The sequence below is a fragment of the Tyto alba genome, unplaced genomic scaffold (assembly GCF_018691265.1).
Source record: "Tyto alba isolate M040663 unplaced genomic scaffold, T.alba_DEE_v4.0 Super-Scaffold_26, whole genome shotgun sequence".
NCBI classification, from domain to species: Eukaryota; Metazoa; Chordata; class Aves; order Strigiformes; family Tytonidae; genus Tyto; species Tyto alba.
This window is the reverse complement of record NW_024881300.1, coordinates 1,100,568-1,111,083: the sequence shown is the minus strand read 5'-3', so window position 1 is coordinate 1,111,083 and position 10,516 is coordinate 1,100,568. Positions and strand designations below refer to the sequence as shown.

General features: G+C 55.7%; 2 protein-coding genes across 2 annotated transcripts; both read right to left on the bottom strand.

The window, feature by feature from the left end:
- Positions 1-598: 598 nt before the first annotated feature.
- LOC104364289 (C-C motif chemokine 3-like) lies at positions 599-2,074 on the bottom strand. The gene is made up of 3 exons (XM_032985329.2): positions 1,965-2,074; positions 1,293-1,398; positions 599-930 (listed from the first exon to the last, which is right to left on the bottom strand). The coding sequence occupies exons 1-3, from the start codon at positions 2,029-2,031 to the stop codon at positions 840-842; spliced, it is 264 nt and encodes an 87-aa protein (XP_032841220.2). The 5' UTR covers positions 2,032-2,074; the 3' UTR covers positions 599-839.
- A 5,151-nt stretch (positions 2,075-7,225) lies between these two features.
- On the bottom strand, positions 7,226-8,863 carry LOC104364298 (C-C motif chemokine 22). Its single transcript, XM_009970904.3, has 3 exons — positions 8,435-8,863; positions 7,929-8,040; positions 7,226-7,539 (listed from the first exon to the last, which is right to left on the bottom strand). The coding sequence occupies exons 1-3, from the start codon at positions 8,691-8,693 to the stop codon at positions 7,395-7,397; spliced, it is 516 nt and encodes a 171-aa protein (XP_009969206.3). The 5' UTR covers positions 8,694-8,863; the 3' UTR covers positions 7,226-7,394.
- Positions 8,864-10,516: the final 1,653 nt, after the last annotated feature.

Here is a 10,516-nt window from a genome sequence, read left to right as displayed (position 1 = left end):
GCCTTCCCCACCTCTCATTGGCAATAGCATCTTGTAACACCTTTCACATCTTGTTCGACACCACCCTTTTTGCGGGTCAAAAATTTCAGGATTAGCTGGGTGCCATGGCAGGAATTGCTTTTTCTCCTTGAGCATCGTGTTGTCCACTTGTAATATTCTGGCTGTGGGCCTACATAATTTTGATTTTCAGTGGTGGATATAAAAAAAAAAAAAAAAAAAAAGAAAAGGGTGGAAATATTCTTTGTAACCCTCAAATGCACATTTGCTACGTTTCTTGCCTTCACCTTTCCGAGGTTTTCCCATGTACGCTTTGCACGGGCTCACACAAAATGATGGACCATTGGCCTGGTGTTAAAAACCGGGGTCCTGGGCTGCTCCCACCCCTCCCTGGCCTTACCTGTGGGTAAGGGTGGCCTCAGATCAAGACGTGGCCCCCACCATCACGTTCCCAGTGGAACATGCTGTGACCAGGCACAGTTTGCTCCAAGCCTGGAGAAACACGTGCCCGTGGCAAAGGGGTTCTTTGGTTGCCCCGTGCCCTCAGCTTGCAGGATCTGCTCCTTGGGCTGGAGGATCAGGAAAAACTCAAAAGAGCAGCTTGGGGCAATGAGTCTTTATTATAAATATTCGCTCCGCTGGACGCGTCCTGAGAGGGGAGCGGCAGCAGGAGGGACTTGGTGGCCAGCTGGTCGGTGCTGCTGTGGCACCCAGTCCCACCAGGGCACGGGCTGGCTCTGCCTGCAGTGACAGTGCCCGGCGCCACGGGACCAGCGTGGCGAGCACCGGCTGCTCCCTCCAGCGACGGGAGGGTCGGGGGGGGGAACGGCAGAAGGAGGATTTCATTTTTTCTTTCCAAGGTTTTTCATGATTTTCTTCACCCAGGCTTTCTTGGGGTCAGCGCAGACCTTGTCACCGGTGGCAGTCACAATCCTACAGCGAGAAAGTGAGGAAAGAGAGTCGAAAACATGAACGGCGTGCCATTCCTTCCCGTGCACTACTTCCCTCTCTGTGTGCAGCCCCATCCTGGATGGAGGTTTGCTGGATGGAGCTCGGGCTGACGGTGCGTTTCGGAATCTTCCCAGGCCACTGGCATTAGCAGAAAGCACCAAAACCTGATTTATTTCCCCCTCTGCCCACCCCACTGAGCTACTCTCCTACCACAGCTCCCCCAGGCACACGCTGCCAGCTGGCACCAGGCTGCCCGCAGGGCTGGGCGGGAGGGGGGAACTGCTCAAGGTCCCACCCGTGACGCCGTGCCGAGGGTGGGAGGCAAACCCGGGGGGGGTACTCACACCACTGCAGGCAAGGAACAGTCACTGGGCGTCTTGTAGAAATTCTGCACTTGTCGGACGGGTTTCTGAGCTTGACTGTAGCAGCATTCGGTGGGCGAGAAGTAGGCTGGGGAGGGAAGGGAGGGACGTGGATGCCCTTGGCAGCATTTTGCAACTAATTGCATCACCAGACAGTGACACTGCAGGGTATCGAGCACTGGATGGAGGCCGTGGAGCTTCTTAGCAGCTTCCGCCCCATCCCATGGCAGGGGTCTCTTTCCCCTCCTAACAGCAAGCAGGGGGGTGGGAAAGGAGGGCAGCGGTGGGGAGGCAAATGGTGTGGGGCCCAGCACCGCTGCCAAAGTGCTCGCTCTGGGGACGAGATTTTGAGGGTTTCCGAGGCGGGGGCACAACATGCAAGGTATTTTGGGATGCTCCCCCCCCTGCCCCCAACCGCTCGCTCACCCAGCTGAGAGCTGGGGATCTGCTGTCGGAGTCTCCTCCAAGCTCCCGCAGCGTTGCTGGGGCCACCCAGCGCCCTCTCCACCCTTCCCTGCACCCTGGGACGTGCTGCCCTGCCCCTGCTCCTCCTGCCAGCAGCACTGTCCCCCCCCCTCCCCACCGGGGTTTCTTGCCTGACCTCCCCAACTGGGTGTCCCCCCGTGGGGACCCCGACCTGCAGCGGTGCGTTACCTGTGGCGTGGTGCAGGGAGAAGATGAGGAGCAGCACAAGCAGCGGGACCGTCCTTGCAGCGAGCATGGTGCATGCGTGAGGGCTCTTCCTCCGTCCTGCTTTGTGCTGCCCTGCCCCGTCTCTGTGGCTTTGGCTCTCGCCATACTATAATTTATACTCTGCATGCCACCCACTTTAACCGCTTTTCCAAAAATGTCAGACAGGTTCTAAGAAGCTTCTTCCCAGGGACAAGGGGATTTCTGTCATTGTTTATTTTGGGGGCACGTCCAGCGGCAGTGAAGGGGCCAAGGAGCGGGTCAGCCACTTCTGCTTTCTGTGGAAGACGTTGCATGGGGCTTCTAGGAGGCTTTGGGGGAACTGAAATTTACCCAGGAAAGCAGATTAAAAACAACTTTCTGTGGAGGTGGGACATCAAGGCTAATGCTTACATGTTTCTTTCTAACAGGAGAGACAACCCAAAAATCTCTGAGCAGGAACAGGTCATTGATGGGTTTAGCTGGTTTGCCTGAGCCATCAAAGGCAAGTGACTAATGAGACCCCTCCAAATCGGCCTCCCCAACCACCCTGGCACTAGCTTTGGCAGTGAAACGCTCGGGATGGGATGGCATGGCATGGCATGGCATGGCATGGCATGGCATGGCATGGCATGGCATGGCATGGCAGGCAGAAAAAGCCACACTGGCCCGAACTAGGAGGGACCTCAGAGTAGGAGGTGGCAGAGATGATTTTGGTGGGTTCAGGAGACTTTATAGAAGGGGAAGAAATGGGGCAACGGCAGCAGGGCATCGGGAGAGTCTGGGTCTGATCCTAAATCTGATCCCAATCATTGCCTCTGTCTCCCACACTGGCAATGGGATCTAAATGAGAAGGTCAGAGGGATGGGGGCTTGTGGTCCTCAGACAGGTCATCAACACACAGATAGGTCATTTCTGCAGGGAGATGAGACAAACCCTACGACAGCCCCAAGAGAGTCATCCCAGACCCCAGGGAGGACGCCGAGGGCAGGAAGGGCGGGTGGCACGCACCCTGAGGATAGCACCACAGAGATCAGCCCAGCTTCCACACAGAGATCTGCTCTCAGGGAAGGTGAGATGCAGCTGCACCTTGTGTGCGAGGAGGGGGGAAGGACCCAGTGGGAACCCACGTGGGATGATGGCGAGTGGGAGCATGGAGCGGGGGGGAACCTGGCTGTGGCTTGGGGATGAGGCAAGCCAGGGCTTCTCGGAGGAAAAGAAAGGTGGAAATGGATTTCCTTGAAGATTATCGCATGTTTGTACAACTTCTCTGGAAGAAGAAAGGAGAAGGAAACAAATCAAATGTGCTGACAGCTCTGGTTTGGAAGATGCAGTCTGCAGGACATCTGACGACCTGGCGTGGGAGCAGGGTGGCCGTGCGGAGAGCTGCGCACAGCACCGCTGGTTTCTAATGCCACTTTCTCCAGGAGAGGGCTCTGCAGGAAGAAAACACCCAACATACAGCCCCTGAGCCCCCTTCTACAGTCTCAGCATTCCTCCGGCTCTCCCACCTTTCCTTTTGCAGCTCCTACCATGTCCCCGATCTACAGACCCTCGAGCCCCACGAGCCACCAGAGGCACTTCACCTTCTAGACACTGGTCAAAAGCGAAGGACTGTAATTAAGGGGGAACTGAGCTAATGGCTTTTTTCAGACAACGTCTCCTCACACAGCAAACCCCGTGTGCCAAGCTCTGAGCTCCCTTTTCAGGCTTGACTGAGGCACATGGTCACTCTTCCTTTCCCCTAGCTAATTAATCCTGTCCCCAGTCCCATCAGAAGTGTTAGTAGATGCCTCCACTATCTGCTCTTCATAAAGAAAATCAGTGCATGTGGGGTATTTGGGGGCCTGGAGAAGCCCCGTGAGGCTCTGGAGGCCTGAGCTTTCCTCCATGTCCCTGCCCCAGCAGTGGACCTTTGGACTTGGCTTTAGTCATCTCCAGCCCCTTCAAAACTGCTGTGCCCGGGGTGGTCCCAGCGACCGCCCAGTCCCTCCCCAGTGGTGGCACAGCCCCTTCTCCAGCTGTGGGGCTCCAGGGCCTTCCCCAGGTTTGCCTGGTTTGGCAAATGCAAAAGCGAGTAGCCATCTGTGTAGAGAGACGGGCTGTGCACATGATTTTAGTGGTGTCCAGACCAGCTGCAACCTCACTATAATCTATAACTGAATGCAAATTTTTTGACTGAGTAAACCCCCTACTTTAGAAAATAAAATGAATAGGTACGAACAAAAAATCCCACACTGTAGAGATGGGAAATATTTGCTGACTCATACGGTGTTTTGTTTTTTGAGTAATCATAAAAATTAATAGTTCAACAGGACATGTGAAGACTCTGATCTGATAAATGCCAAAGAAAGTGGAAGATCACAAGGCACTCGCGCACTGGGGATGCTGGTCTCTGACACTGCTGCCACCAAAACCCTCTCTGGAGGAAGCCTTCCTCACCATCAACCGTGGCCAAAAAGGCAAAGGTGAAACTATAACAACAACCAACCTTCATAAATTCACCAGAGCCTTCTTGTCATGTCTAGGAATAATAGAATTGGAAAAGGCAATAGTAAATGTGTTGAGGGAAATAGTATTACAAACGCTATGGTAGATAGCAAAAAGACCTTACAAACAGAGGTCAAATCTAGATCTCAAATGGTGATAAAAAGCCAATTAGTATTGAACTATCTATTAGAGGCCAAAGGAGGGGTTTGTGCTCTCATTAGCACCAGTTGTTGTTTATGTGTAAACCAAGACAAAAGAATAGAAACAGTTGTAATGACAATCCAAAGCCACCTAAAGGTTTTTCATAAAATGAAAAAAAACAAAAAAACAAAAAAACAAACCAAAACAAACCCCAAAATAACCCAAACCCCAGCCCTTCTGACAGGTGGAGTTGGACACCGGACTTTGGCATATGGTTTGGAAATGTACTTAAAATGTTTTTCATATCTATATGCATAGGGCTAATGGCTGTAATAGTAACCTGCGTAGCTGTTCAATTAATTATTGGTTGTGCTGACATTATGTGTCTAAGCAGCGGGCAATTACTCAGCAAGAGATAAAGCTGATAGCAACACAAATGCATGGGAGAAAAAAAGAAATTAAAGCAGAAGAAAACCGACTCTTTAATATACGAGTGTAAAGGCTGCCCTGGGTTCCCAAGTGTCCCTGCTGTGCCCATCCTCGGGTTCCGTGGACCCCGCATGGAGGGGTTCCGAGGTGGGGTGGTCTGGGAACCAGAGGTCTCGTGGGCCCCGGGAGGCAGGTGGAGATCTCTGGGGTGCACCGGGAGGTGCTGCAGCTTGAGGAAGCCTTTTAAACCCTCGCCTTTACTCTTCAGGAGCCTTCAGACCATGGAGACGCCCTGTTTGCTTGGTCCTGGTGCCCTCTCCCGACGGCTGTGGCACGGCCGCAGCACAGACCCCAGGGCTCTGGCTGGATGGGGAGGTCGGACCCCGCACGGTGCAGGGGATGAGCACAACGTGCTGGGGAGCCCAGAACCAAGCAAGGAGGAGCGTCCCCCCCAGCACGGGGGCCAAGCAGGGCCTCACCACCACCCTGGGCCATCATCCACCTTCCTCAGCATCGGCTCCCGGCAGAAACCTGCCAGCACAGCTCGAGCATCACTGTGAATTTGACCCCAGCTGCGCCCACGGAGAGGCTTCTTGGCCCTGCCCCGTGGTGCCTGTGGGTCCCTGCCAGCTCCCCAGCCAGGGCCAGCCTGTTGAGGGGGAGCAGGTCCCCCCAGGACCTCACCCTGCCAGGTGTCCCCCCCAGACCATCCCTCCCACCCGGCGCTGTGTGCTGGTGGCGCAGGACCCGGAGGAAGCTGGGGCCGAGGAAGAAGAGGCAGCTGGTGTCCCTGGGCAGGGGGACCCAGCCGTGTGGGGCAGCGGCCCCGTGGCATCCAGGATGGTGGGGTGGGGGCCAAGGGCTTGGGCCACCCTTTGGAGCTGTCTTGTCTGAGCAGCGCAGCCCTCTGGGGCTGCTGTGACCTGGGGACGGGGACAGGCTGGGGGCTGTGACCCACCGCCAGCACCGTGAGGCTGCACCAGCAGCGCCCTGGCAGAGGGTCCTGCGCAGCCGTCGGGAGAGGGCACCAGGACCAAGCAAACAGGGCGTCTCCGTGGTCTGAAGGCTCCCGAAGAGTAAAGGCGAGGGTTTAAAAGGCTTCCTCAAGCTGCAGCACCTCCCGGTGCACCCCAGAGATCTCCACCTGCCTCCCGGGACCCACGAGACCTCTGGTTCCCAGACCCACAGGGTTGTCCCTCAGCTCTGGGTGGGTTTCGCCTCTGCCGTGAAAGCATCCCTGGAGGTCCTGCAGCCAAAATCCCCTTCTCCAGGAGCTGGGGGTGCTGGCAGGGGGCTGACAGGGTGGCTGCTGCTTGGGGACTGGCTGGGTATCATCCATCTGGTGGGGAGTAATGGCTTTTGCATAATCTGGTGGCATTTTCTTTTTTTTTTTTTTTTTTTTTTTGGTTGGTTTTCTTTTTTTCTCCTCTTATTAAGTCTCAGAGAAAGAAGGAGGAGATTAAGGGGGCAGATATTCAGGGTTATAGCATTTAGCTTCCCAAGTCACCGTTATGTGGGATGGAGCCCTGCTCTGCTGGCAACTTCCCGCCGGTAGGAAGGAGTGAGTGAATCCCTTATTTTGCCTTGCTTGTGTGCACAGCTTTTGCTTTACCTATTAAACTGTCTCAATCTCAACCCATCAGTTTTCTCACTTTTTCTCCTCCCCACCCCAAAACCCTGGCAGGGTGAGCTGGTGAGCTCTGTGTGGCCCCTGGCATGGAAGGGATTTCCACGGCTGTACGTGGGTGAATCCCTTGTCTGCTTCAGCATCCCCAGCATCCCGTCTGTTCTACCTGCCCAGGGAGCTCTGCAGAGAAACCCTTCCTCTGCAGCACAGCTCAGATACACTAAGTCCAAGGGAAGAGGTGGCAGCTGTGCCGTGCTCATGGCACACATGGGGCAATGCAAGGGACAAGCTGAAAGCTCTAAGCCCAAAACCGGTGACAGTTTTGCACCTAAAAGCCCCTTTTTGGGTCCCCTTGAAGCAAGTATCCAAATGCCTAGAGCAGCCACGCAGCACGCTCCCATCCCCCTCCCTGCCTGCCCCAGTGAGACCCATCAGGTGTCAGGAGGCAGTGGGAAGAGCCCCCACCCCACCCCAGCCCCTTGGCCAGCTCCATGCCTCAGCCAGCCGGCAGCAGCACAGTTCCTGGAGCTGGGAGAAGAAAGGACACCACTCTGCAACACTACATGAAGTAAAGCTTTATTTTGTGGAGGTACTCAATGAGCAGGTTCTGGCGGGGCCAGCAGCAGCCTGGGAGCTGGTGCCTGGCTGGTCAATGTGGTGCAGGGCTCTGGGGAGCCAGGGCCATCCCTCAGCATTGGGGATCTTTACAGACCTTTCCAGGAGGATGACTATAAGCTTTTCTTTCCACCAGGATGTTTGGTAGCCTGAACCAGGGCACGAAGTCCTTTCTTTTTCTGGAGCTTCTCAACTGCTTTCTTCACCCAAGGCATCTTTGGGTCTGCGCAGACTGTGGTCCCATTCCTGGTCTCAAGCCTGACAAGATGAAAGTTGAAGCTTGGTGAGAAACAACAGCTTTAATCCCACTAGTGTCAATGCCATCCTTCCTTCCCTGCACGCCTTCTCCTTTCCCTTTGGCCCTGCACAGTGGCCCTGGGCACCTGGTGTCCTGCAAGCAGCTCATCCTGCAGCCCAATGCCTTCAGAGCCTGTGCGGAGCCTTCAGGAACTGTGATGGACTCGTGTCCTTAACTCTGCCCTGCAGAGGTGGCCAGACAGTCATGTCCTCCCCTCTTCATGCTGGAAGACAGCCACTCGTGGAGGTCACAGAGAGCTGGACCAGTCCTGTCCCCAGATGGGATGGATAAACTGAACCCATGGTGTCCCAAGAGATAGCACAGCAGTGGGGAAATTACCAGGACTTACACAATCGCTGGGGTAAAACACTCCTTGGGAGTTGTGTAGAAATTCTTGAGGTTAGCCAGCCGGAGAGAGAGCTTTATGTAACTGAAGCAGCACTCGAGCTGTGAATAAGGGACTGGAGAAGACAGTGAGATGGTGAACGCTGACTTTGGACAGCAGTCTTTAAGAGCTTCCCCCGTGACAAGGCTGATGCCCGCAGCATCCCCCAAGTTCTGCAGATGCTGCCATGAGGAGCCCCAGGTGCCCTCCTTCCTTCCCGGGGCGGGAGGATGCTCCAGGTTATCGTCCAGCACCCACAGCCCTGCAGCCAGCTTCGCCGAAGCCACCCGGCCCCTGGAGCAGTCTCCAGCCTTCCCTGCACCCCGGGACGTGCTGCCCTGCCCCGGCCAGGGCGTCGCTGCTCCTGCCAGCAGCACCATCCCTGCTCCACACTGGGGTTTCTTGCCTGCCCTCCCCAGCGGGACCACCCTGAGCCCTGCCCTGCAGCGGTGACCCGTGAGGTGCCTCACCTGCATCACAGCATGGGGAGAGGGTCAGCAGCATCAGGAGCACCGGGACCATCCTTGCACCGAGCATAGTGGCTGTGTGAGGGCTCTTCCTCACAGGGTGCTGCTCTGCCTCTTCGGAGGAGCTCAACAGTGATCTCAGGCAAGGAGGGGCTGCAATTTCTCCTCTCCACCACCTCCCCACTTTAGCCTTTTTCCAAAGAATTTTGACCAAACTCAGGCAAATGCCCTGTATGTTTTCATTGGCCAAGGGGATTTCCATGTCACGTGGGATCCTCAGGGTTGCTGACACCAGACAATACCTAGAAAGACTGAACAGATTTTGGCAACTTCTGCATTCATGGAGACGGGTCTGCGGGAAAGCTGCAGGGCCCACGAGGGAAATGAAATCCTCCTCCGCAGAGGTGTAAGGGCTCCCAAACCCACGGGGAGGGGATTAGCGGCGATAGGAAAGGCAAAGCCCAGCTTTCTGTGCAAAGTCACTTTTCAGCCCCAGAGCCAACATGAACGTTCTGGAGATGGCTGGGTGGCCCGTGAACTCCCTGGGGGGCATTAAGCAGAAACGCAGTGACCGCTGCTGCCACCAGCCCCCTGCAGCTTGAAAGTTGTAAAATGTCAAATGCTGCCAGAAACCACATCACATTCCACGGTGTTCCTATGGAGAGGAACACAAGTTTTCCACCAAAATTCCCTGTTTATAGCTGGGAAGCGTAGGTGAAAGAAGAAGGGGGTGCAGCCAAGACCAGCCTTGCAGATGAGGCTGGCTTAACCCCTCGGCTTCAGGGCAGGGCAGGAGGCTGAACCAGGCTGAGAAAGGTGGAAGGAAAAGTTGGTGTTCAAAGTTCTTGGGAGTTTTTCCAACATCTTCTCCCCTTTGCGGCCTTGAAGCCTCCCCGGGACCAGCAGAAAGGGGGTCAGCCTCTCTGTGTTATCCTGGGGACATCTTCTCCCCACTGTGCTCAACTCCCCCTTCCTCACCCAGCCACTCAGACCATCAGGTCCTTGGGCAGGTCCTTGCCAGTCATGCACAGTCCCTGCTCTGAAGCTTCTTTCTCCATTCGCTCTTTTTTCCCAGGCCGTAAGTGGATGCATGGAGCAGCGGGGTCCCACAGTCCCCCCTCAGCCACCGTGAGCTACCCAAGGGGCAACCTCAACCCCTTCTCCACATTGGCACCCCCCAGCCACCCTCTTCTGTCTCGTTGGAGCAGGACATGACACCTGGAACTGTGTCATCCCTGGGGGCCTTTGAAAAAACTTGGGGAAAAAACACCCAATGCTAAGAACTGCCCTGGTCACGTCCAGATCTCCTCCACCTCAGCTGGAGTAGGAGACACACCTCCTGCTGATGAAGGCTCAAGGAGACCAGACAGGGTATACCAAGGCTCTTCCCAACGTGGTAGAAATTATTGAAATACATACTCAGACCCCCACAGCCACTGTGCTTTGGCTCAGCTCTGGTGGAGAAATGGAGTCCCTATGTCTCAAAAGCATGGCTTGGCTCAAGAGGAGCTGGCACGAGGCCACCCCATACTGTGTTAGACGACTGAAAATAAAACATTTCTAAACAGGGCCCACAATCCCTAAGGACAATGTTGTTCCTTCCTGTGTGCGTTCAGCCCAGCGACTCGGTGCCTCCCTGGGCTGTAATAAACTCCTTGTGCCCTCCTGTTGATCCCTGAAAGCACCTTTCCTTTCTCCCACCGCCTTGCGGGTGCTGCCTTCCCTTCTCAGCCACCTCCCCACCTCTGCTCCAAGGCTCCCTTCTTGCCTCTCCGAGACCCCCTCCCCAGACCTGGGCCGTGGCTGCTGGGACCAGAGTGCTCTCCCATCCCGTGAAGACTGTCCCAGCGGGAGCCTTTTGGAGACCACGACGCTCCGTGAGCTGCAGCCAAACTGGCAACGTTGAGCTGGGGACATGGGCCGTGTTGCTGCTCCCGAGGCATTTTTGTCTTGCCTGTGGTGTGCACAGGAGCGGGGCCACCAAGAGCAGGTGGCACGATGCTGTCAGGCCCGTGGCAGAGGTCCTGGAGCTGGGGGGACACAGGCCCCCCTGCAGCCACGGACCAAGGCAGAGCGCAGCCTGCC

Excerpts from the sequence above, each read along its gene's own strand:
- LOC104364298 (XM_009970904.3), bottom strand. The coding sequence starts at position 8,693 with ATGGAAATCCCCTTGGCCAATGAAAACATACAGGGCATTTGCCTGAGT. Across the intron at positions 8,041-8,434 it reads CTCCCCATGCTGTGATGCAG|TCCCTTATTCACAGCTCGAG; the intron begins GTGAGGCACCTC and ends TGTCTTCTCCAG. Across the intron at positions 7,540-7,928 it reads TGTTTTACCCCAGCGATTGT|GCTTGAGACCAGGAATGGGA; the intron begins GTAAGTCCTGGT and ends TCATCTTGTCAG.
- LOC104364289 (XM_032985329.2), bottom strand. The coding sequence starts at position 2,031 with ATGCTCGCTGCAAGGACGGTCCCGCTGCTTGTGCTGCTCCTCATCTTC. Across the intron at positions 1,399-1,964 it reads CTCCCTGCACCACGCCACAG|CCTACTTCTCGCCCACCGAA; the intron begins GTAACGCACCGC and ends TTCCCTCCCCAG. Across the intron at positions 931-1,292 it reads TGTTCCTTGCCTGCAGTGGT|GATTGTGACTGCCACCGGTG; the intron begins GTGAGTACCCCC and ends TTCTCGCTGTAG.